This window comes from Scylla paramamosain, chromosome 21 (assembly GCF_035594125.1).
Source record: "Scylla paramamosain isolate STU-SP2022 chromosome 21, ASM3559412v1, whole genome shotgun sequence".
In the NCBI taxonomy this organism is placed as follows: Eukaryota; Metazoa; Arthropoda; class Malacostraca; order Decapoda; family Portunidae; genus Scylla; species Scylla paramamosain.
Window position 1 is genome coordinate 5,934,444 of NC_087171.1, and position 27,626 is coordinate 5,962,069.

At 38.1% G+C, this 27,626-nt stretch overlaps 1 protein-coding gene across 5 annotated transcripts in view; it reads right to left on the reverse strand.

Annotated features, from left to right (window-relative positions):
- The window catches only part of LOC135110913 (phosphoinositide 3-kinase regulatory subunit 4-like), a 67,498-nt gene that overhangs the window by 22,845 nt on the left and 17,027 nt on the right, over positions 1-27,626 (reverse strand). For all 5 annotated transcript variants that reach the window (XM_064023576.1, XM_064023574.1, XM_064023573.1 and 2 more), the window contains exons 3-23: positions 24,269-24,455; positions 23,401-23,550; positions 21,541-21,713; positions 20,985-21,080; positions 20,731-20,857; positions 16,872-17,044; positions 15,986-16,147; positions 14,635-14,740; positions 14,279-14,419; positions 12,894-12,970; positions 10,598-10,785; positions 10,093-10,241; positions 9,327-9,479; positions 8,530-8,649; positions 7,282-7,455; positions 6,905-7,057; positions 6,625-6,710; positions 5,538-5,648; positions 5,323-5,420; positions 3,304-3,493; positions 1,147-1,251 (exon numbers count right to left, since the gene is read on the reverse strand). In XM_064023576.1, coding sequence (XP_063879646.1) covers positions 1,147-1,251; positions 3,304-3,493; positions 5,323-5,420; positions 5,538-5,648; positions 6,625-6,710; positions 6,905-7,057; positions 7,282-7,455; positions 8,530-8,649; positions 9,327-9,479; positions 10,093-10,241; positions 10,598-10,785; positions 12,894-12,970; positions 14,279-14,419; positions 14,635-14,740; positions 15,986-16,147; positions 16,872-17,044; positions 20,731-20,857; positions 20,985-21,080; positions 21,541-21,713; positions 23,401-23,550; positions 24,269-24,455 — 2,919 coding nt within the window. The remainder of the gene's footprint in view (positions 1-1,146; positions 1,252-3,303; positions 3,494-5,322; positions 5,421-5,537; positions 5,649-6,624; positions 6,711-6,904; positions 7,058-7,281; positions 7,456-8,529; positions 8,650-9,326; positions 9,480-10,092; positions 10,242-10,597; positions 10,786-12,893; positions 12,971-14,278; positions 14,420-14,634; positions 14,741-15,985; positions 16,148-16,871; positions 17,045-20,730; positions 20,858-20,984; positions 21,081-21,540; positions 21,714-23,400; positions 23,551-24,268; positions 24,456-27,626) is intronic.

The window sequence follows — 27,626 nt, forward strand, 5'->3', positions numbered from 1 at the left end:
CATGATCAAATTATGATCCCCATCATATATAGTTCTTGTAAAATTGATTATCAGTAGTAATAAGTGACCAATTAGGCTTATCCAAAGTGTGAGGTTATGAGAGCCAAAGAACTGCTACTCAGTTGGATCATAAAAAAAACTAAACCACAAACAATGTTTCATCCTATCTAAACATTAACTGGGTTCTCACTAAATATCAGTTACATATTAATTTTTAGCTTTTGTAGCTTCATTAACTAGGATTCCACTCCCTGACTACCACTGTGATGAACTACTCATCAGTCAATGTCTTATCAGAGTTGGAACAAAAAGGCTGTATGCAACAAAAGTCAAAGATGTTAAGACTGTATACTCATACCTCAATGCAAATGGTTAGTATGTAAAAAAAAGAGAAGAATAACTGCTGAAAGGTATCTAAGGGACAGAGTGGATGTTTTAAGTTTGAATGAGATCCTCTTAAGAGGTGATGGTGCACTTGAGAGCAGAAAAGGTGAATGATATTATGAGAATAGTATGAGTGAAAGCACAATTAGTAGGGCGGTGTGGACAGTGTCAGATAGAAGCCATATAGGAAGGTTGTATATTTCTGATGTCCAACAGAGAATGGTTCTTGAGAAATTCAATGATAAATTTGTTAATCAACAAAGAAAGGACTTTACCATAAGCAAATGATACACTATGTATGAAAAGTGAGATGGTTCATAAGAATGAAACTTAGGTTATTAACGATAATCACAAGTCATAGAAGAGATGACCAAATTACTGTGCTATTGATGAGATTTGGAACTAAATGTACCTGAGTGATGATGACAGGTGAACTGTATTCATTAAGCATGTCAAATCATTTCAAGTGTAAAGTAGACAGCACATACAGCAACTAAATAACAAAAACAAGAAATAAGATTCTGGGAAGAGTTAAACAAACTTTAGATAAAAAGCAAGTTATCCAAACTGAATATCTTGGCAAACTATCATTAAGTGACTGAGTGTAACCAGAGGTTGGAGTATTATGAGTATTATTATGATGATCAATTATATTCCCTAAACTGAACTTAATAAAATGAATGGAATAGTGATGACAATAATAGTAAATTCAGCATTTGTTACAAATTGTAATGCTAGCACAGTAGACAATACACTACAGACCTGTTGATTGAAAACTTTCTCTCAATCCGGTAGCAGTCCCACACTTTGACGGTTCCATCACTGGAGCAGCTGGCATAAATTGATGAGTCACCAATGGGCACAAGCCTGTGGATACAACTTCATTATTTTCTATAAGAGAAAGGCATGGTTAAAATAAGAATAGTGGAGTACAAGTCTTTGATGAGGAAAGTGGATAAGAGAAAGCAGAGAAAGAGATTGATCACAAGCTGAGTGGAATGTTCTGTAAGTTGTTCTGGAAGGAAATCAAGTGAGAGAAGAAAAAGTGCAATAAGAGAAAAGGGCAGATCTTCCAAAATTTATCATTAAATGTGGTGAAAGAAAATAACTGTCTTACTCTTACATAAATAAGGTGGAGAGAATGGTGTAACACAGTACTATGCAACAAGACTGCATTCTTCTTCCCACACATTGCTTCACTATGTAATACTTTCTCACCCTCATTCTTTCTACCATATTAATGAAGGAGTAAACCTGTACTTCTCATTCACCGTTTTTAGAGGTAAATTCTAGAAACTGCTTTTTCTCTTTTTCCACTTTCATATGACTTGAAATCTTTCAGTAGGTCAAGAGACAGTACCAAGACATCTCTGGAATTAGACAAAGCTTTCCTTTACAAAATTCCTTTAACATATACTTTTTAAGTACTAGCACTTATGACATCATCATCATCATCATCATCATTTTCGTTTAATGTCTGCATTTTCCCATTAGGGTGGGGTTGGACGGGTGATGACTGCTTTCCATAACTGGCGATCTTGTGCCATATGTTCTTCTATTCCCAACAAATGCATATCCTCCATCACACACTTCCTCCACTTTTTCTTTGGCCTTCCCACCGGCTGTTGGCCTCCAACCTTCACCTCCTACACCTCGCTCAAAACCTCTCCCTCCACCCTTCTCACGTGTCCAAACCATCTCAATCTTCTCTTCCTCAGCTCAACAGAAAGGTCTTCAATTCCACACATCTCCACCACCTCCATGCTAGACCTCTCGTCTTGCCACCTCACTCCTGCCATGTGTATCTCAGCATCCTGTGGTCACAGCTACATAGAATATCTGTCAGTCTGTTTGTCAGTGCCCATGTTTCTGCTCCATAAAGAAGAGCAGATCTGACACAAGCTCCGTATACCCTTCCCCTGAGCCTCAGTTTTATGCTGCGGTTCACCAATAAACTGGTAATTTCTCACCATCTTCCCCATGCAGCTGCTACTCTTGCCCTTACTGCTCTCTCTACACCCACTTCACAGTCCAACATACCTCCCAAGTAGCAGAACTGTTGTACCTCCTCCAACACACCTCCATTCACCCCCAACCCAACATCCTCATCATTACCATTGCCACCACCACCCTCCTCCTCCTGCACACATCTCGGGCATACAAAGTTCTGCGCCCCTCTGAGATTCCTCAGACCTGAGCATCATTGGTGACACCATTTATTACACCTAGTACACAACACTGAGTTTGCTCCCACTCCTTTTCCACAACATCCACATGGCCATTTTCCTGACAGAATTCTTTCTCTAGTTTCATTTCCAGTCACCATTAGTTTTGTCTTTTCCATGTATATTTTCAGTCCCCTCTGCTCCATCCCCTCCTTCCACCCATTAAACATGTCAGTCACGTCTTCCCTTGATTCTGCTGTCAGTACCAAATCATTGGCATAGAGTAGCTCCCATGGGCCATCTCCTCTTGCCAGTTTAGTTGCCTCCTCCATTACTGTGATAAGGAGTAGTGGACTAAGAGCTGATCCCTGGTGTACTCTCACTCTTATGTCAAAGTCCCTTGATATTCCTGCCAATGTTTTCACCCTTGATCTTGATTCCACATACAGTACTAGTACTTATGTGAACTTTTTATCTTTTTACTCAATTTACTTATTCTTTGTGTGTGTGTGTGTGTGTGTGTGTGTGTGTGTGTGTGTGTTTGTGTGTGTGTGTGGGATAGCCTTTGGCCAGTTTTACATTTATGTGAAAAATAAACTTCTCATCCAAATAAGATCATCATTAAGTACAACAAAATTATCAAATACCCAAATAACAGCATTAACATTACTATTATTAACACTGTTCCTGTTAGCAATATTAAGGTTAATATTTTAGCAATGCATTTTCTCACAGACATGGTGTAGAAGCTCACCGGTTGACAGAGCCATGGTGTTCATGGAGATGTGCCATTAGGTGCCCCCTTGGTCGCCAGTCAGGGGGTGGCAACCTTGTGTCCCAAGCCAGGGTGTCCAGAGCCCTCCTTTTCCTGACACACTCAAGATGCTCCTCACACTTTATGGCTACCAGACTTTCCAGCTCCTTTTTACAACTAGATACACATTCTGGGGAAAGAGAAGGAAAAGAATTTCTTAAAATACTCGTAAGCACTACCAGATGAAACTGATCCATCTAAAGAGCCATTATAAACATTTCCTTGTCTTTACTTTTAAAAGTTCCTCAAGCACCAAAACAACTTTTAATATGAAGGTTACACTTTACATTTCAATGTTAAAACATACTAAACATGATTATCCCAAATATAAGTAAGTCTACACTGAAAGATGTATAAAGCTCAGATAAGACTTAAAAATGAGATGGAGGGATGAGAATCAGCTGGAGACCTGGTAATATCTCTACATAGTAGATCCCTATAAGTATTACAGCACGTCTATTCACCAATATTGCTATAAGGCACAGGCTGTGCTACTGTCTTATTACATGGCTGGTTCCATTTATTATCAGTTATCATGTTTTCATACTTCTGCAACATTCTAAATTATCACACGTAGTCATCTTCAGAACTCACTAATATAAACAGCAAGATGAAGAGTACTATATCAAGATGCCTTTCAGTCTATCACATGTCTATTAAATCCCTTGTAAGTCTTGCTGCTACTAGTTGTCATCATTATCCTTTAGTTTAACGTCTTTATTGGTACTATTAGTCATCATCATCATTATCCTTTAGTTGAACATCTTTATTGTTGCTATCAGTTGTCATAATTATCCTTTAGTTTAACATCTTTATTGCTGCTATTAGTCGTCATCATTATCCTTTAGTTTAACATCTTTATTTTCCCTTACAGGTTGGATACTTTCATGTATTTGGATCAAAGATTTTCTCTCTCAGATGCACATATTTTAAGGGAGTAGGCTTGATTTTGAGGATAACCTTCCCCTAGGAAGGCTGCCAACCATGCCCATCAAGACCCACCTCCCTGATGCTGATTGTGTCATGTGATGCAGTTCCACAGTGCATCTCATGGTGAGTATTGGAGTTGCCACATCCCTACATCATAGAAATGTTATAAGTGCCTCCAGCATAACATCTTACTACACAGCTAGAAATGCTAGAAATTACAGCAACTTCTATGAAGTTAGGCGTTCTGAGACGTCTCCGCCAGTTTTTCTCACCCCCCCAGCTGCTAACTCTGTACAAGGGCCTTATCTGTCCATGTATGGAGTATGCTTCACATGTCTGGGGGGGTTCCACTCATACTGCTCTTCTAGACAGGATGGAATCAAAAGCCTTTCGTCTCATCAACTCCTCTCCTCTAACTGACTGTCTTCAGCCTCTCTCTCACCGCTGCAATGTTGCATCTCTAGCTGTCTTCTACCGCTATTTTCATGCTAACTGCTCTTCTGATCTTGCTAACTGCATGCCTCCCCTCCTCCCGCGGCCTCGCTGCACAAGACTTTCTTCTTTCTCTCACCCCTATTCTGTCCACCTCTCTAACACAAAAGTTAACCAGTACTCTCAATCATTCATCCCTTTCTCTGGTAAACTCTGGAACTCCCTGCCTGCTTCTGTATTTCCACCTTCCTATGACTTGAATTCCTTCAAGAGAGAGGTTTCAAGACACTTATTTATCAATTTTTGACCACTGCTTTGACCCTTTTATGGGACTGGCATTTCAGTGGGCATTTTTTTCATTGGATTTTTGTTGCCCTTGGCCAGTGTCCTTTCTACGTAAAAAAAAAAAAAAAATGGATAACAGGACTATCTCTGGATAAATAGAGATTTTACTAATCTTTCCTAGAACACAGCTTATCTGAAACACTGATTAACAAAGAAATGCTTATAACTCCTTAAGATGAAATACATGGATTTTCCTATGTATATTTCTATTTACAGCCATAAACATTCATTGCCATGCTCACTGCCACTTACTTATCTTTCCCTTCTTATCCCCTTCAGATGACGATTTTGAGCTTAGAACAGTGGCTGGTGCACTGTGTCCTGTCTCAGAGTCCACAGGAGATATAGATCTGAAAAAAAAAACAATAAATAAATAAATAAATTGGAAATGGGAAAGTTCAGAAAAACATAAAAGTTTCCGTAAATTTGTCACCAGAAATTATTTGATTTACATGAGTTCCAGCTACCTGTTCTCTGCTGCTCTGCCAGGGGAGCCACAGTCCTCTGTGGTGCCAAACATGGCCTGCCACTCTTCATTCATTGCCAGACTGGGAGACTGGATTAACCCTTTGTGTGACCTTAGTAATGAGAATGTTCAATGTAATCCATCAGATACAATACGTATAGTATATGTGTGTGAATAAAGATATTTATGGTGGTAAAGATGAAATGAAATCTACTTGGGTTTTATAATAACACAATATCTGCTTAGAGCTTATTGCTGATGTATGCATTATTTAAACAAGAAATCCTGGTTAATGCAAAACTTCATGTATAATCATGAAACCTTCAGGTGTAGTTAAAATGACTCAGATGTTAGGTGAAGGACAATAGGGAGATGTATGACACAATTCACCACATGTTACACAGAGATTCCTGATAGGTTCCTTGAAAACTACACCACCCAAACAACAAAGATACATTTAGTCTCATCAAAGCATTTCTCTTTCACTGATGGCCTTTGCCAAACAAGCATTTCCAGTTGTTATTGTTTAAGTTTATTCTTTTTTTTTTTTCAAAATTATTAGCAATAAAATGGAGATAAAATCTCTTCTAGTTACTTAAAGGATTGGATTATACAAACACCACAACCCCTTCTTGCTTCCAAAACTGTCCTAACATAACAAAACTGTTTAGGAATTACAATTATTATAAAAACAAAACAAAAAAGCAAAACAAAATGAACTGCAAGACAAAAATATCATCCTAAAAATGCATTACCAAAATTACTTATCAACAGCTCTTGTGTTACATATGCCCAAGCTTGATAGGCATATCTACTACACTACTTCAAACATCAACCTGTATTCCAGGATCAGAAAAACAGCCAAATGGAATCAGCAACATTAAAAAAGCTCTACTTCCTATCTTGAAATTCACTTCTTACAACAATCCTTTTAATATTATTTTACTTAAGCCTTTCCTAATAAACTACCATATGTGTACTTTAAAAATGTAAACAGCAAAACTATAAGGCACAATATACATACTCAGTTACTTTTAAAAGTAAACTAATTAGTGTCATCTAGAAGAAAGTGCTACAAGGTAACTTACAAATGTAGAGTTGAGCCATCAATTCTACCATCTTCGGGCAAAAGGTGATAATGGTGTGTAGGTATCAGCTTTTCACTGATACTGATCTGGAAAATTTACACAAACCACTGTGGTAAACATTTCAATATCATTTAGTACCTGCAAAAAAATGTCCAGTTAATAGATTCAAGCTCCTTCACATTTCATTTAAGCCACTAAGATCAATAGCCCCACACTATAATGAAAACTGAAATACATATTAGCCAATTATTGAGAGTGTTAGATAATCCTGAAAGCTAACCAAGCCAAGTTGTTGCTGCTGCTGTTGCGAGCTGCTACGGATGGCTTCTGTTGCTTTTTTCTGTCGCTGGAGTCGAGTTAGATGATCTTGCATCTTGATCAGCTGCTCAATATTCTCTTCAGTCAGTCCACCTCCAACCAAGCGTCTCAACAGCTGTGTAAAGATGTCATTGGTATTAAATTTTTAAAAGTGTTATAAGTAGCAATACAAAATTCCCTCACATCCATTTAATTTGTGGTTCTATTAATAGACTACAGCATTCCACAGCATCCTTCAAGAGATCACACTATATATAGATAGATTATATCACCTTAAACATGATATAATAAAAAATTGTAGGGAGTAGGAACCAAAGCTACAAAAAAATTTGTATTTACATTTCTGGTGGGATGATCAATATGTGAGAGGCTTGAGGGCAATGTGGCTAAAGGAATCTTCTGCTGCTGAGCATCCTGAAGGAGTGAGAGAGCCTGTCCAACATCAGCACTCTTCACCAGGGCATCAAACACCTCTCGTGAGATAGGAGGACGCAAGCACGACAATATACAAACCTGAAACAAACCAAACGTGCATTTAATTAATCCCCCCCTTTTACCTTTCAAGAAATTAAAGTATATAAAACCAAATAAGTCACAAACTCTCTAACCAAAACCTTGTACATGAACAATGAAGGAAAAATATAAAAGATTTAGGAGCATGAATACAGTGATAACCAAATGTAGCCCCTATATATCTCATTCCTAATGCCACATTCTCTTCAGGAAATTCCCAAGAAATAATTTTCATCATTTCATTTAATATCCTTATCTTCCTTTGTGTCTGAACAGCTCATGAGTCTCTCCAACTTTTCCTCCAAAAAACTTATGTAAGAGGAATGCCACACTGCTCCTCATGAATCACTTCCACTGTACCCTCTCTAATGCTCTTGATCAACACTTTAGCAGACACCTTACCCACAACACTCGAAAGACTTACATCCCTAAAACTAACACATTTATATCATCCTTACTAATGAAGCATACATGCATTAGTCCAAGATCAAGAAACATACATTTAGCAATATAAGCAATCACTCAACAAAAGATGCACAGCTGCTCTCCAAACACTCAATCATACATACATCCAAACCTGCAGCTTGCCTTGTTTTCTTTGAATTTACTATCTCCTCCATTTCATCTTTTGGAATCAAAGATTAACCTAATTCTGCAAACACAACCACTTCCTCCTTCATTCCAACTGCAACAATGTCCTGTTTCTAATTCCCTTCTAATTCTGTAATCTTTAAAAATCCTCTATTCATCTCCTTCCAAGAGAAACAGTCGACATCCCAACACCCAGTTCTCACACCTTTCTTTTTCCTTTGGTGTCTTCTTTACCTCCTTCCACAAAAATGTACTTATATGAGGTTTTCTGTCAATCTCCTATCTCATTTTTCATCTTCATTTAAATCTGCATCAAGAACAAATTCAAGATCTTCACATTTACTTTTATTTCCATATATAATTCTGTGTTATCCACAAAAATAAAGAAATAATAATAATTTCAGCTACTAATATGGCTACAGGAACTTCTAAATTATCAATCAAAACTGGCTTGTAAGTTAATGAATTACACAACGAACATACTTCTCTGTTTAGCTGCAGGAGAGGCTTCACCAGGAATGGTTGAACTCTGGCAACAATGGCAGTCTGAACATTGACCAAGGGTAGCAAGCCAGCTATGACACTCACCAGGCCAACCACAGACTGAAATAATCACAAAAAAAAAACTATGAAAAATCTTTAAGACCTACATTACAATACTTCATACTAACTGGTTTTTAAATGTAGAATGAGTTTTTGAATTCCTAATTTTTCACAGATGACATCCTATGTTTAAGAAAAGTAACCTGTATTTTTTTCCCCTTTGGCAGGACAAACACAGCCATATTGGAACCATAATGTACTGACATTATATTCCCATAGTATTGTAAATGGCAACTGAAAGCGACAGAACAAGTACACTGAAGACTGTCTTCTCAACTAAGGAACAAGTATTTAGTATTTTTGTTGCCCTTGGCCAGTGTCCCTCCTACATATAAAAAAATAAATAAAAAAAAGTATAATATACATATTTGTATAATGATTTTCTCATTGTCTGAAACTCAAAGAACACAGTTAATCCTCAAATGTAATTTGTTCTTAGAGAGAGAGAGAGAGAGAGAGAGAGAGAGAGAGAGAGAGAGAGAGAGAGAGAGAGAGAGAGAGAGAGAGAGAGAGAGAGAGAGAGAGAGAGAGAGAGAGAGAGAGAGAGAGAGAGAGAATTAAGTTCTATAAGTTGCACAAAGTTATTGCAATGACGAGACAAGAACTTCTACAATATACATCAACTAATAATATTCCTGTTCTTCATCACTATTAACGTAAAGCTGTGTATTGAGTACCTGGCGTATCCAAAGGTTGGGGTGTATAAGAAGGGGAGATGTGTGAGTGAGGAGATCACACTGCAGGTGGGTGGGGAAAAGACCCAACTCTGTCAATGATGTCATGGCCTCAATAGCTGCTACAACCACAGATTCTTCAGCATCACTCAGTCCCTGAAAAATATTGCATGCAAAATGAAATAATGAATAAAGGGGATATTGGTGCAGATGCATTCATCGACTAGTTACAGTAAACAGCACAAGTTATCTTCTCTTCCCTTTTTTTCTTTACATGTGAAAGTAATTGCCACAAGAATACACACACACACACACACACACACACACACACACACACACACACACACACACACACAGAAAAATAAATAAATAAATAAATAAAAAAAAGTCTGTTCACTTGCCATTTCCCAAAAATTAATCAGTAAAAGTGTGATACACACAAGCCAATTTAGCTCCAGAGGTGACTTGATATTCCTCTCCTGAGATCATTGAGGTCTAAGCTTTAACTGTATTCTATTGAATTTATGATGACTAATATCACCATTAAGAATAAAATTTTACACAAAAAGCACAAAAAATAACTTAATGCAATTACTTTAAATAGTGTACATAATTTTGAAAACAAACCAAATAATGGCCATCACATCGGGAAATGCACCAAGCAGTGTAAACATGACTGGGAGGAATTAAAGGGAGAGCAATGATCACTGGTGGTTGGCTCTTAAGTTGTCCATTTTAAGAAAATCAATAGGAAAAGAAATCAACAAACCTGCAATAATAAAGGCTTAAGAATATCAGCACAGTGACAGCCTATGTATGCTGCTACTCCAACAATGCTGGTGAAAAATGACAGTCGCAGATGACGATCATGTTTGTCATTTAAGAAGGTTATCATATGAGACAGAAGCACATCATTAGCTGGAAAGATAATAATGTATAAATACACAAAGGTAAACAACTGAAAACTAAGAATATTCAAGCATGATACATTTCCTACAGGTTATACTTATTGTTTTCAGCAAGTATGAGAAATAAAGAAACAAATACAGAGACATAACATACGATTAGGAAAGAATATAATTCACAAATCTGTTAATGTGCAAATCATTTTGGGATATACACCTCCTCCTCCTCCTCCTCCTCCTCCTCCTCCTCTCCTATAATTCCATGTTACATTTTGGGTTTTTAGCATGGTACTAAAGATCTTGAGTGCTGCAGAACTCACAAGAATAGTTGCAATGATAAGTTGTGAAACAGTGAAGAACACAACTTGCCTTTCTGCTTGCCAAAGAATACACACAGTTTTGTGACAGTCTTTTCCATGAGAGTCCGCTTCACTACATTTGATGGATCTGAGAACATTGTAGCTACCTTTTGCTGGATGACCTCTTGTAGAGTTGCCAACTCTGTTTCATAGCTATATGATGTCATCATTCCTTGTAACTGACTGTACTCCAAAAATCTAAAAGAAAAGAAAAGTAACTTACAATTCATATTTTCCAAATTGACAATAACCATCTGCCTTAGGATGCATATGTATGTGAAAACTTACCATGAGCTTATTTTTTTTATGACAAATTTTTCAATTCTCTTGCAACCTTATGGTTTTCCATTGCAAAAAAAAAAAAACCATCATCTGAATTCTAAAAATTCCTTTACATTTTCAAATAACTTTTCATTTAAGCCAATATGTTCTTATCTAACCCTCCATCTTTTCCCCCTACATGTTACAGAATCAAATGTTCTAGCATTCTGCAATATACCTCTAATCTCATCATATCTGCATACATAAATGTCACATGTATTACATAAAACAAAATTCAGATCAACACACTTTTATGCAGATCATGCATGTCTATATACCTTCAATTATAATAAAAAAAATATATTTATCAAATCAGAGATTAGCCTACCATACATTTTGGCATATAAGATGCATCTGGAAATGCACCAAGCAGTGTAAACATAACTGGTGGAATTAAAGGGAGAGCAATGATCACTGGTGGTTGGCTCTTAAGTTGTTGTCCATTTTAAGAAAATCAATAGGAAAAGAAATCAAATGAATCATCCTATAAAAGAAAAAAAAAAAAAAAGGAGGGTTGTTCTATATGCCAAATACAAAAACAGTGACCTTAAAATTTTACACAAAATACCATTGTAAATAAACAACTATCTTATATTACAACTTTTCGGGAAGTTAAACAAAGTAAAATAGGAATACAGTAAAATCCCCCTCATCCGGCATTCAAGTATCCGGCAGCTTCAAGTATCCGGCACATTTTTCCCCGAGCCTTAAAATCAATAAAAAATCAATGCGTACTCATAAAATCGATTAAAATTCCCATGCGAGGCATACTTTGTCCCCTCGCCACCAGAGTGCACTGCTTCGCGCCACCCGCGGCCCACTGCACTGTGTTTACTCAGTGACTCAGTCCCACGTGTGTACTGTTTATCGCCTGACGCCTTCATCATGCCTAAAGTTGTAGAAAAGAGGAAGCGTGTTGTGCTTACACTTAAGCAGCTGATCAGATCAGCTGCTGATTAAGATCAGCTGATCTTTGTTATGGTAAGATGCATGAGTGTAGGGTGGTGATTGTGGACATAATTTCACTTCTATTCAAGTATCCGACAATATTCAAGTATCCGGCATGTCGGCAGTCCCGTTGATGCCGGATAAGAGGGATTTTACTGTATGTTTTGAGAAAATGTGCTGAAACATATTCCTGTTGAAAAGTGTGTAAACAAAATTTAATGTATTACAACTATAAACCTCTGCTGGCATTGTATATGAATGGATAAAGCAGGAGACTGTGTGAATATACCTCAGTTTTTCTTAAAGCAGAAGGAGGAACTAAATAAAGGTCTTCAAGGCATGGAACCTCAAGCTAAGTGGTAAAGGAAAGCAAATTTGGGGTAAGATGAATCTCTCCAGCTTGCATATACTGAGAAAAAAATTCAAGAATGCCAGTGTATCTAATCAAAAGAAACATGATATATAGGAGATTACAGCCAACAGCCCAACACACGCAGGCAGCACAAGGCAAGGGTTTGTTTATGTTTAGGAAAACTAATCGTACTGCATATAATTTTATAGCACTTAATATCTATCTTTCTTTATATCTACACTAACGATTACCACCTTTCCTTCACCATTCAGTGTGCAATGTCCTACTTTCACTTTTCATTAATTTAATCATAATAGAACATCACTTCTATTTTCTCTATCATATGCCCTTAATAGTAAGTTCCACAAGAATCACTTCTCTCTATGCTCCCCTCCTAAATGTTATGCTCCATTCCCTAAAAAACACGACCTTTGCTCTTTCACAGCAACATTAACTTTATCTTGTGGAACTCTTGTCCCTCCATAAACAGAGTTTGTTATACTCATAAAATTTTAGAACTTTCAATTCCTTTCCAATGTTTCTATGTGCTACAGTATGTTCCCTTATCTAGCAAATGCCCTAGTTAAAATGCCTCCCTCACTTTAACTCCTCTGTATGTAGAGAGAAAACTTTTTTTAGCACATCCCACTATGAAAGAAAAGAAAGATAATAAGCACATACTAACCTTAGTGCTGTTTCAGCTATAGTAGCAATATTTTCTGCATAAGCTTGCCGCACAATGATGGCCTCATCTTGTATAATCTGATAGAGGGTTAACCAAACAATTTATTATTACAATAAAATGAACATTATTCATCTTACATTTCTTTGTTAATTAAACTGTTACCAAAAATCTCAAATTCAATAAAAGAAAACTTTATTTGTAAGAACACAATACCCATGGCAGCACTTCCAGATCACAATTAATGAATGAATTAATTAATAAAAGCCAGAAAGGTGTGGGAAGGAATTATGTTAAAGGTCACTTGAAATTTATTCAAAGAGATCATGACTGAGGATGTAGTGCAGGAATGGGAGTGTACCACTCTGTGGATAGTGGTACACTTCAAGGATCACATTCAATCTATGCAAATAAAAAAACATAATATTTACATAAAATAAATGCTGATCTTTTCAAGAATGATCATCTTGCAAGCAGATTTCAGGTCAGGTCAAGAGATAAGGAGATGGTGTTGCTGCTACAGCCAGCCAGCTCCCACATGATAATGATCCTCCCCAAGACAACAAAACCAGAAGAATTTATAGCTATAATGTGCATACCCAAGAAGCTTATCATTTGTCAAATATAGTTGTGATAAGACAAAAATTAAAGTTGTCAACACAGATATGTCATCCTTGGCTATTTATGTCATAACTTATTACAAGTAGGATTGCCCAGATGGTAGAAATACATCATGAATCATGATGATGATGATGATGATTATGTATGGTACAAATTCATACTGACAAAGAAATGCAAAATATTTTGAGTCTGTACATTTTATAATGACAAGTTGCAATCTCCACCATACTGTTATATGACAAAAGACAATTTGAAAAGTGCAATATAAAATTAAATACAACCCTCAAATGGTGAAAACTTCCTTTTTGTTCAGAAGAATATGAGAACACAACTCAAAAATATATCTTTTATAAAGAGGAGTGTAAGAACTTTCCCTCAAATAAAGAGTGTGGAAACTCTCTGGAGAACCAGAAAACATATTTAGTTTATGGTGATGATAAAGCTAGGTATCTTTATGTCACAGCCAACTCAGCAGAGGAAGTTTGAGAAAGAAATAACAGACCTAAGTTAACAACAGACTTAAATCTTGATGATTCTAGACTCATATCAGAATCCAAACCAAAATTCCATAATGTCCTTCATATTTCAGTGAAAAGTAATGCAATGAGCAGAAAGAAGATTGCAGAAACAAATGCAATTCTGATCCACTTAAAAAACAAAATGTATAGATAATAATAAGCATAAGAATAAAAAAAAAGAAAAAAAGTAAAATTTAAAGCAAAATGTATACTTCATCAGTAAAATATAAAGGGAAAATGTGCACTCACATCAGCAAGGCTTGGGAGGATGTACTCTGGAAAAATATTTGCATCAGATCTTGGCACACTAGACACGAGGGTGAGGCAGTGAGTGAGTGTGTGGATAGAATATACCCGCACTCGAGGTTCATCATCATGCAAGAGGTGGAACTAGGGAAAAAAAAAGAAATTAGATTCATTATGCTTCCAATACTTTTCACTCACAATAAAGGACCTAACTTCCATACAAGACCATATAAGAGAAAACTAATTTTTGTATTATTTCAACTATTCTTTATTACAATTTCTGCATAATGATTAGAATTTTTAAATTTTATTGTTTTTATGAAAAAGCACTTGGTGTATAAAGATAATTTTCTACTTACTATATATGGCAAAATTCGATCCAAAATTATTTCATCTGGTACATATTCTGATAATTTTCCAAGCAATTCTAGTGCATCCAACTTTGAAGATGTGAAGTGCAAGGCCCTGTAAAATAAAAAAATATTGTAGTCATCTGTAATCTTACTCCCTATGAAAGACATCAGCTAAAATTTACTGCAGAACATGCTTGAGTTTCACATTTGCTGTTCTGGGAATATTGTTTGTACTTTTAGTATCATACCACCAGTAACACAGCCTGAGAATCTTTTCATCAGCAATGCTCAAAACCAGAGGTGTTCTGGATTTTAGATTTATGTGGACTTCAAATATGCAAACTAATCACAATGGGGTGTGTTAAAGACAACAGAGAACCTATACTATACATGGAAAATACATCAACAAACATTCTGGTATAATACAATAATATAATGTATATATCCATCTATCTAGATATTTATCTATTAATATATCTATCAATATATATATCTATCAATATATATATATATATATATATATATATATATATATATATATATATATATATATATATATATATATATATATATATATATATATATATATATATATATATATATATATATATATATATATATATATATATATATATAAATATATATATATATATATATATATATATATATATATATATATATATATATATATATATATATATATATATATATATTCATTTATACTGCTTTTGTAATAATGTGTCACAAATTACAGATTATATCAGTACTCAAAACCTCCTGGATTCAAGAACCTAGATAAAAAATCTTTCAATCAATATTAATAATACTGTAACTATGCATGTTTGTTTGGGTACTTATGGTGATATTGACATATGTCCATTTTTTTTCCATATATTACTTCATTAAGTCTTGAAACTGCCTCTACTGAAATGACAATGATAGTGCATGTTTCTGCAAGTTTATGACACCAGTACAGGATATTAAGAAGTAAACAACAGCCAATGGTATTGCATGAAGCACTTGCAGTATACTGGGCACAACATGGGTGGGGTGATGCCATTCTTATAATGGCCTGAAGTTATCTAAAAGATTGACAAACAGAGAAGCAGCTGGGGACCAAAATCCATATTAATGATACTCAAGGACTCTTTTACAATGAAACCATAATAATTACCATGGCTCATTGGAATTCAGTTGATCTTGACTGTCAGATCACTACATTCTAAGAAGTAGAGTCACTGATCACTACCTGCCAGAATGTACTAGCTGAAGCTCACCTGCCTCCTTAAGTTGGGCAATACCTCTCTGTATCAGGTCAGGCCTCAATATGATTTCATCCTCAGCCAACTCATCTTACCTTAGAGATGAACTGATCAGAGATGATATAATAATAAGTGCTTCACATTTCCTGTCTGGTTTTTCTTTATCTTTTTTCTCTTCATCTGTAGCCTCTTCATTGATAAAATCTTTATCTTCTGCTCCCAGAGCTACAAGTATGTCACCTAAGCTATTCTTGATTCTGAAAATAGATACAGTAGATATTCAAAGTCCTTTAATAAATAACTAAGCATGTCAAGAAAGATATAAAAAGCTGGTAACAAATAGCACAGCATACAACAAAGTATGAATACATAAGAGGAATAATTTCTAGCAATCTGAGAAAATCATCTTTACTGGAGGGACTGCTAGAGAATAGTTCCTTGATGCATGGAACTCATTTTCATATTTCAATATGTTTACTTTCAAATATCTTTTCTCATATTCTATTATTCTATCTTCTCTCCATACAGGTGAGGAGCTATTTTCTGGCTACCTTTATTCCTTCATTCTATATGCACAATTCCCCTCAGTGTTCTAAATCACCTAGCCAACCAACATTTCACATCCTTTTTCAGCTTACTACAACTGATTAAATTCTTTACTCTACTTAATTTCAAGTCCACATTTCTTGATGAAAATTAGTTCTAAAAAAATATATTTCTTTATTCTCTTGTCACATCTAAGCTCCTGCACTTCCTTTTCATATTGTGATATGAGGCTCTACAGCTTGCCTCTTCTGCTATGTTCTCTCCCTAACCTCTTTCCCCCCTTCTAACCAAAAGTTTCCAAAGACTTGAGTTTAAGAACTTACATTCTTTTTACTTTTTTTCATCTTCTATCATAAAGGTATAAAAATATATTGCTGAATACAAATAAGCAAAGACCCATCACAACCAATGATAAATACACTCAAAATATCTTACTGTTTTATCTTGTCATCATGTGGCATAATGGGTGTTACTGCAAACTGCTTCAGGAAAGGCCACAAAAAGGAGTAGAAGTGCTCAGGAAATGCAAGTCCTCGTTCCTGATCCAGATACTGATTTATGCTTTGCCTGGTGCTGGGATCTCTCTGTATCATGTGTTCAACCATGGCCTGTTCAGAAAGCAAATACAGGAATAAATATTTTCATGTTACTGATTAGTTAATGTAATGTAGGGCATAAGTAGCAGGAGAGTAAGAAGTGAGAAGTAAGAATGAAGAAGGAAGGATGAGAAGAGAGAGAGAGAGAGAGAGAGAGAGAGAGAGAGAGAGAGAGAGAGAGAGAGAGAGAGAGAGAGAGAGAGAGAGAGAGAGAGAGAGAGAGAGAGAGAGAGAGAGAGAGAGAGAGAGAGAGAGAGAGAGAGAGAGAGAGAGAGAGAGGGGGGGGAAGGAAGGGGGGAGGGAGGGAGGGAGGGAGGGAGGGAGGGAGGGAGGGAGAGAGAGAGAGAGAGAGAGAGAGAGAGAGAGAGAGAGAGAGAGAGAGAGAGAGAGAGAGAGAGAGAGAGAGAGAGAGAGAGAGAGAGAGAGAGAGAGAGAGGGAGGGAGGGAGGGAGGGAGGGAGGGAGGGAGGGAGGGAGGGAGGGAGGGAGGGAGAGGGAGAGGGATGGAGGGAGGGAGGGAGGGAGGGAGAGAGAGAGAGAGAGAGAGAGAGAGAGAGAGAGAGAGAGAGAGAGAGAGAGAGAGAGAGAGAGAGAGAGAGAGAGAGAGAGAGAGAGAGAGAGAGAGAGAGAGAGAGAGAGAGAGTTTATACCAGAAGAGTTGCCCTTGATGAAAGCATAATCAGTATTCATCCAGGCCCCTTTGTTCAGTCACAAGGATTTTAAAAAAGTAACTGTTTTATTGTGCCCACTAGTAGTGTAATGTGAGGCAGCAGGTGTGTGTGTGTGTGTGAATGTCACCAGCCCACCCCCATCTCTTGTACAACCTCCCCATCCATTGTAGCAGAGTGGGAGAGCATTTTACTTCACCTTCCCACACTTCCAAGTCAGCCATAATCCACATCTTACGAGAGACAGACATATTGTGGTAAGCAGTGTGTTCAGAGGAGACTGGGCGGGATACAGCTAGAAGGGCCAGTTGCTTTAAGGGGTATTTAAGTAACTTACAGCACTACACCCCTGCTTTTAATATGCATAGTATTAAATCTCTCCATCAACCTGCTTGTGAGTGCCTTTCTTTGCAAAACACTCTGTGTACATTACCACGTGACTCCTCATCTCATGAGTCCAGTACCCGGTGACAGTGAGCGGTCAGGGACCCTCCTGTTTCTTTTGTGGGCAGTTTGTCTGTGTACACAGTGTTTTGTTAAATGCTGGTCAAGCCTCCTGTAGGGTGTTCGGCCGCAGAGGATGTTACGTGCATAGCTGTGTAGTGAAACTTTACTCCCTTCTCAGGCCCTCTCGAGGCCTGCCATCCAGAAATGACACTACTCGGCTGGAGGATGTAATACTTCATTGGACAGCAGGTTGGATTTGCTATTCGAAGGCGATTTTCCAATAAGGTGTTATACCTCAACCTCTTAAGTGTGTGTCCCTTGTTGTGATTGTTCCTCCCTAGAAAATGGTTAATGATTCTTCCCAGCTGTTGGAGTGGTTTGGCAGTTGTTGTTATAATATTCCCTTGCCTGCAGCTGGGTGAAACAGGCTGACAACCTCATTCATGTAACCTAGAGTTGACTGTCTATGTAAAGGATGCAAGAGTCAAAAAATAGGACCTTGTAACCCATATGAAATCCCACACCAAGTCACATAGGTGGTGACTTGGGAAAGCTAGCCTAGTTTGAGGCAGGAGGGGCAGGAATTTCTGGTTGTAACAATATCTCATCAGTTTACCACATCCCATGGTGAGGCATACACTATTTTTGTCAACAGGAAGAATTTGACACGCACACATGCACGCACACACACACACCCACACACACACACACACACACACACACACACACATCATCAACGACGCCCTTACTGACACCCCCATCGCTGGAACTATGTGGACGACTGCACCGTGGGTGTCCCAGTTTCCAACAAGAACCCGGACTACTCGCCACTGCAAGCAACTCTGGAGCGACTGCAGACGTGGACGGAGGAGAGCAGGATGACCATCAACCACAGCAAAACTGTGGTGATGCATTTCTGTACCTCCTCTGTACCAGTGCCCCCTCCCCAGCTCACAGTGGGCCCTCACCCCCTCCAGTTGGTCCAATGTGCCAAGCTTCTCGGAGTCACAGTGGACGACCAGCTGACCTGGAAACAGCATGTCACCAGCACTGTAAGATCCGCTACATACAGGCTGTACATGCTGCACAGACTCAGGTCGCTGGGGACGCCGACAGACAAGTTAAGGGGGGTGTACCTCACTTTTATCCTCCCCAAACTCATGTATGCTTCCCCAGCGTGGTCCTCCTCCCTCACACACACTCAACAGCTACAGCTGGAGAATGTGCAGAAAAGGGCATGCAGGGTCATCCTTGGCCCTGCCTACACCACCTGTGATGAAGCCCTGACTACTCTGAGTCTGTCCAGACTATCCACCAGGCACTGAGAGGCTCTGGAAAAGTTTGCAAGGGGACTGCTGCATCATCCATGTCTCAGACACATGCTGCCGCCTGATGCGCCTCACCCCGTCCGTGCCACCAGACACCACAACAAGGTAACGCCCCTAAAGGCGCCGCGCACGGACCGGTACAGACTCAGCGCGATTCCCACCATGGTGCGAGCCATCAATCAATAGTATTTCCCTTCTAGATTAGACTTAGCTTTAGGATAAAGTTTAAGTATTTCCCCACCCCCTTTGTACATTTTCAGTTTGTTAATTGCCTAAACAATAAACTGTTTATTATTATTATTATTATTATTATTATTATTATTATTATTATTATTATTACACACACAAACACATTGCCCCATAGTTCAGTGAAAGGCATCCTCGTCTGCAGGGCAGGAATTTCTGGTTGTAACAATATCTCATCAGTTTACCACATTTCATGGTGAGGCATACACTATTTTTTGTCAACAGGAAGAACTTCACACACACACACACACACACACACTGCCCCATAGTTCAGTGGAAAGCATCCTCGTCTGCCATTTAACAGACATAAGTTCAAACCCCACATTGGTCACTAAGGATTTTTTTTCATGATAGGGACAACTGCTGTCCTCCTTGAGCAAAGGGATGGGGTGTAATGTCACAATTTAATACATAGACTGGTCTCTATGAGCAATGAACTCCTTCTGAGAGACATTTTGCCAATTCATATGCAGAAGCAGAGAAGCCACTGAATTGTGTACAAATATCACTAAAATATGTCATTACAAAAGTTGTGAAAGAATTTTGAAGGACAGGCGGATGAAATTCCTAGAAAGGACTAGTTTACTATAAAATGTAAACTTGGATTTAAAAGATCATCATGTACTACTATATGATCATGAGCTTTTACTCAAGAAAGAGAGACATGGATGGACTGACTGGATCTGTAGACCTAAAGGTCTTCCAATGAGGTAACACAAAGAGACTGCTCTAGATACTAAACACACACACACACACACACACACAGAGAGAGAGAGAGAGAGAGAGAGAGAGAGAGAGAGAGAGAGAGAGAGAGAGAGAGAGAGAGAGAGAGAGAGAGAGAGAGAGAGAGAGAGAGAGAGAGAGAGAGAGAGAGAGAGAGAGAGAGAGAGAGAGAGAGAGAGAGAGAGAGAGAGAGAGAGAGAGAGAGAGAGAGAGAGAGAGAGAGAGAGAGAGAGAGAGAGAGAGAGAGAGACTAGGGAAAGAGGGGCATAACTGGTGAGGAGTTTTACCTTCACTCGTGGATCATCAATCTTGTCCAGCACCTTGGTGGGATGGTAGTCTCCCACTCGGTAAGCCAACAGTTGAGTCAGATCAAACAGAGCATGACCCTCTGTAAACAATTCAGCAAGACAACATCTGCAAGACACACAAAAGAGAAATATGAAATTCTCTTTGTGCTTTTCAAGATAAGAAAATGTATGAAGAGCAGTTATCTCAGAGGTAACATCAACACTGCATTCATAAGCATACATAATGTTCTTACCCAGCAGAGAATACATCCATAGCTGGTGTGAGGACATCTTTATCTTTTACATCCATCACTGCATGTTGGGACTCAGTTTGGAGAGCACCTGAGAACCTGGTGAATTAATGAGTGTTAATGAAAATTTGTTATTCCAATGGCTGGCAATATAGTAATCTCTCAGTAAATTACCAATAATTTGAGCACCTTATCATTTGTTGAAATTAAGCACATTCAAAACTATACAAATATCAAGCTTTAAGGGTAATTTAAACATTGAGGTCAGCAGGCATCACTTGAAACTTGAGTGGTTTCTGAAATTAAGCTGACATCTGTACATCTTAGATGGCTAAGAATTTTCTTATGCTTAATGAGGTTGCAATTTACTGGCTAAGGTATCACGATATATTTTATTGTAATTATGATACTGGCCTCTTTGGTTATAACCATTTAATAGTAATTCCACATATTCTTGAAAATTTCCATTAATAATATAATTTTTTGATGTTTTTTGATTAATAAGGGTGCATACCATCCACCAGTGTTACTTATCAAGCATGAAATGCAATGTACAAACCTTTCTGGTGCAAGATAACATGTCCGTCTGCGAGATGTATCAAAAAAGTATGTGAAGTCTGCAGGGTCATTTTCTGGTAATGTTGTGGGCTTGATGGTGGCAAAGTCAGCCAGCAACAGCCAGTTCCATGAAGATACCATAACATTTTCGAGCTTCACATCACCATGGTAAACCTGTTTGCACAAACATTTTTGAAAATAGCTCTGATCTCACATCAATGTATATAGCTAGACTAAATTTTCCAGCAACTGCCTTAACTGTCTTAACATCTCATCTCTAGCTAAAACAGCTTCTATGAAGTTGGGCATTCTGAGACGTCTCCATCAGTTTTTCTCAGCCCCCTACCCAGCTGCTAACTCTGTACTGGGGCCTTATCCATCCATGTATGGAGTATGCTTCACATGTCTGGGGGGGGTTTCCACTCATACCACTCTTCTAGACATGGTGAAATCAAAAGCTTTTCGTCTCATCAACTCCTCTCCTCTAATTGACTGTCTTCAGCTTCTCTCTCATCGCTGCAATATTGTATCTCTAGCTGTCTTCTACTGCTATTTTCATGCTAAATGCTCTTCTGATCTTGCTAACTGCATGCCTCCCCTCCTCCCATGGCCTTGCTGCACAAGACTTTTTTCTTTCTCTCACCCCTATTCTGTCCACCTCTCTAATGCAAGAGTTAACCAGTATTCTCAATCATTTACCTCTTTCTCTGGGAGGTTTCAAGACACTTATCCTTCAATTTTTGACTACCGCTTTGGACCCTTTTCTGGGACTGGCATCTCAGAGGGCTTTTTTTATTGGATTTTTGTTGCCCTTGGCCAGTGTCCCTCCTACATTAAAAAAAAAAGATACATATATCTAAAATATTTTATTAAATAAATTAATCATATTGATTAATACCAATGCTATAACAACTCTATTTAATGGGGCTTACATACAGAATGAAATTCAAAATCTGTTTATGTTTATGCCAATGCATGCACAAAGTACATGTTGTGTGATACGAGAGAGTTGACATGTACATAAATTCTGAGACTTTTGTGACTCATATATGGACATAGTAGTCAAACCTACAAGAATCCTATAATTTTTGCTACAAGTATCTTTCCTATGTCACAATCATCATGTAATTTGGTTGGAAATCAAAATTATCCCAACAACTTCAACATGATAACATGAGTACATACAGGTAATTAAAACACTCATGAATACAACAATCAACTATTTCTTTAAGTAATTAAAATACTCATAAATACAACAATCAACTATTTCTTAATCTATTAATGTATCTACTTATATTCTGATGCCAATCTCTCCCCTCAACAATAATGACCACAAAAAAAATTGTAATATGCTCATGTCCTTGCATTTCACCTTCATACTATCTACTTCTTTCTCTAATGTCCCACTCCCCAACAGAAGAACCCCATAAAGAGGAGGCCAGCAACCATTGTTCTTGTTTGTCCAAATGCTCCATCTCTACTGACAACTTTCTTACTAGTACTCCTTTAATATTCTTTCATCATTCAAGTGATCATCTCATATTAGTAGCTTCAACAAAGTCATGCTCAAAAAATATGTTCTGAGTAACATTTTACATGTTTACTGTTTGTGTATTAAATTCAAAAGTAAAACTCCACAGTGTCTTGTAAATAGAAGCTACTGAAACCTGTGACTTCACTTTCATTTGCATGTTTATATTCATCACATTACATTAAACTCTATCAGGGCAACTCAATAAAGAATCCATCCAAATTCTTAACTAAAGATAATAAAAACTTCATAAATGCATTTTTTTAACAATGCTTGAAAATTCACAATCATGATAAATTATCTACAAACAAAATGTTGCATCCAACTTACCCCCTGCTGATGAGCTTGCTTTAGAGCATACAAAAGCTGAAAAGCAATCCACTTCTTTTCTATGCAAGTAAGAAAGGGTCTTGTTGAAAGTCTGTCATACAAGTTACTCTTCACATATTGTCTGATCATCAATCCAGCCTTCTCTGTTACCTGAAAGACAAAGTTTCTAAAAACTCTTTCAGTCAAAATTAACCACCATACACTTTAAAAGAAAATTGTTTTGAGCTTTAAACATTTTCATAACTTTCTTAAACCAATGAACAGCATGAACACTCATGACACAGAACAGTGAAAGTGCACACAAACAATAGATTGTTACCGTTTCAATATTAATTCTAATTGATAGTTCACTGTCCGATCACTTTTTTTTCTTTTTTTCTTTTAAAGCTTGATTAGCTGTCAGAACTGAGAAACTGGATGGGTCTATAAAGGATTGCTGGGGGAAATTAATTCCATTGTACTGTCAGGTTCTGATGTGGACAGATCTGGAAATGGTGGGAATAATGCAGTGTGGTTGATGAAGATTACTCTTCTCCCACCTAGAAGCCTTAATGACATCTGATTTGATTATATTCTTTGGGAATGCTTGTTGGTGTGATTATGAGATAGTGTGCATATGACCACCTTATTTGGCCATTCTCCTATGCAGGGGATGTTAGACTGGCATGATAGGAATAGATAAATAGCTCTTAATTAAGGGACAATCAACTTCTATGATATGAAAAGTGCATCTATATAATATGATGGACCTGCTATCATAATATAACTGCTATCAAAAAGATGCATTTATTGCTAATAATGATGAGAAATCATTATTATCCTAATCAAATTACCAAAAAAAAAATAAAAACAAAAGAGCTAAATTTACCTTCAAGTACTGAAACTGCAGACAGTTGGGTGCTGTTATCAGTTTTGTTGAGACATCTTCAATTTTCTTTTTATATGTGAAGAGCTGATGTTGTAGCGTTGGGTCATGGATAACAAACACCTTCACCACTACAAGACCTTCCCATGTCTTACACTTGGCAACCTTGAGGAACCTGGTGCTTCCCAAACTGAAATCAACCAAAACTTAGTAATCAGTATCTCTGTGACTTACAAAAACTAAATTACCTAGAATAGTAAGCTTGATTAGATTTCTCCTTCAACATAGGTGGCACTTTTGGTCTTCTTGTAACATCACACTAAGAATTAATTAAATTCCTGTGAATTTCTGTAAGACACACTGGAAAAATCCTCACTGTAGTTAACTTATTCCTAGCTTGCAACTAAAATCCTAAGCTACTTTTGTAACCTCATTACTGATTGGATGGTAGCTCTTGTATCCTTATTGCTGAGTGAGATGTGGCTCAGTCAGCCTGTCTCTCACTTGGCACTGATGCTGGCCTCTCCAAATAAAAAATTTTACTCCTCTTCTTTGTATCTCCCATACTTTGTTTCTTGATCACAGGACAAAATAATGATAACAGCTTACAAATGTGTTTAAACCAGACAGCAGCAGAGGCAGCAGCTGAAAACACTTGATTCTGAAGCTGTTAGGCAAAAGACCAATATGCTATCACAGTCATAAAATGCAAAACATCATAAATATGAATGTTTGTACACAAAATTCCCACCTCCAATGTCTTCAATTTATTTGATAAGCCACATCTGAGTAACATTAGTATTGGACTTATATTTTCTGTAAACTTTAGATTATAACAGAACTGACTAGACTGTTACAAGCAAGCAGGTGAAAGAAGTTGTTGTTGTGCAAGCAAGTTTGTCGATGAGGAAGGAAAGGACCTGGGGATCAGGGCGAGGACCAAGACAAGGCCTAAGTCAGCGAATTCCTTGTACGGTCAGTGTTGAGGTACTGTTGATGTAAGGAGATGAAGGATGCTTGTTATGACATGAGGCTAAGATGAGGCCAGCCTTATCGCCGTCGCTAATGGATAACGATAGACAGGGTAGGAACCCAGGCAGTAACTGAGGACGATAGGGACACTGCTGAGGACACTCGTGCAGAGAGGATGTGTGTTGCTGCAGAGACAGAAGTAGATAGACCTACCTAGAGCACCTGTCAGAAAGGGCGTGCACGTTACTTAATGATTACCCCAAGACCCAAACACGTAAGTGTAACAATTGTCTGTGTAAGAATACATTATCCTATAAATAATGTGCAGAATCATACCTGTATTAATTACTGTATAATTACTCCCAGTGAGGTCTAAAGCACCGTTCAGGGGGTGCCATGAACTTATCATTAAACTCAGTTGTGACCTCACTGAACATTTCCCTTTGTGTCTCACAACACAAGGGGGCAGTCACAGCCTGCCCTCTAAAGACAACTCTCTTCCTCCACACAAAACTACAAGCACCTAATAAAACACACACCCTTCACTCAAAAATTTCAAAATTATCATGGCGACTCCTACACCAGCCTCGGAGTCCCCATCTGGGGAGGGGACCATAAATGTTCCCAGGTCAGACTGCCTTTCTGTCGACGACCCTAAGTGTCTTGACACCCCCCTCAACTTTTTCTTCATTAACTTCTACAACATTCGCAGTCTAAGATCTAATTTTCAATCTGTAGAACACCACCTCTCCTCTTCTAAACTTCATCTTCTTTTCCTCACTGAAACTCAGGTGTCTGAGGCAACTGACAGTAGCCCCTTTTCTGTTCCCTCCTACTTTCTCTATCCTCATTTTCGATCCAAAGCTGGATGTTGCATTTATGTGCGCAATGACTTAACCTGCTCTCGTGCCCACGCTCTTGAATCTTCCAAGTTTTACACCATCTGGTTACGACTACAGAGTCACCCTCAAATTAAATTTATCTGTGCTGTATAGCTCTCACCTAACTCCTCTGACTATAAGAAATTCTTTGACTACTTAACTTCCAAAGTGGAGCACATTCTGACCCTCTTCCCTTTTACAGCAGAGATCTCCATTCTTGGAGACTTCAATGTTCACCACCAGCTTTGGCTTTCCTCTCCCTTCACTGACCATCCTGGTGGACTAGCCTTCAACTTTCCTATCCTCCATGACCTAGAGCAATTGGTGCAACACCCTACTTGTATTCCTGACCATCTTGGAGATACGCCCAACATTCTTGACCTTTTCCTGACCTCTAATCCTTCTGCTTATGCTGTCACCCTTTCTTCTCCATTGGGCTCCTCTGATCACAATCTCATATCTGTATCTTGTCCTATCACTCCAATCCCTCCTCAGGATCCCCCTAAGCGAAGGTGCCTCTGGCATTTTGCCTCTGCTAGTTTGGGGGACCTGAGGAGGTATTTTGCTGATTTTTCTTAGAATGACTATTGCTTCCGTGTCCGAGACCCATCTTTATGTGCTGAGCGCATAACAGAGATGATAGTGTCTGGCTTGGAGGCGTACATTCCTCACTCTTTTTCTCGACCTAAACCCTCCAAACCTTGGTTTAACACAGCTTGTTCTCGTGCTATACATGATAGAGAAGGTCCCCACAAAAGGTATTTAAAGCCTTCCATCACCAGAATCTCATGCACTTTATATTTCTGCCCGGAATCATGCCAAGTCTGTTTTCCAACTAGCCAAAAACTCTTTCATTAACAAAGTGTCAAAACCTTTCAAGATCTAACTCCCCTCGTGACTTCTGGCATCTAGCCAAAAATATCTCCAATAACGTTGCTTCTTCTTCTTTCCCTCCTTTATTTCAACCAGATGGCACCACTGCTATCACATCTATTTCTAAAGCTGAACTCTTCACTCAAACCTTTGCTAAAAACTCTACCTTGGACGATTCTGAGCTTGTTCCTCCCTCTCCTCCACCCTCTGACTACTTCATGCTACCTATCAAAATTCTTCACAATGATGTTTTCCATGCCCTTGCTGGCCTAAATCATCGGAATGCTTATGGACCTGATGGGGTCCCTCCTATTGTTCTCCGAAACTGTGCCTCCGTGCTTGCACCTTGCCTAGTCAAACTCTTTCAGCGCTGTCGGTCAACATCTACCTTTCCTTCTTGCTGAAGGTTTGCCTACATTCAACCTGTTCCTAAAAAGGGTGACTGTTCTAATCCCTCAAACTACCGTCCTATTGCTTTAATTTCCTGCCTATCTAAAATTTTTTAATCTATCTTCAACAGGAAGATTCTTAAACATCTATCACTTCACAACCTTTTATCTGATCGCCAGTATGGGTTGTCAAGGCCACTCTACTGGTGATCTTCTGGCTTTCCCTACTGAGTCTTGGTCATCCTA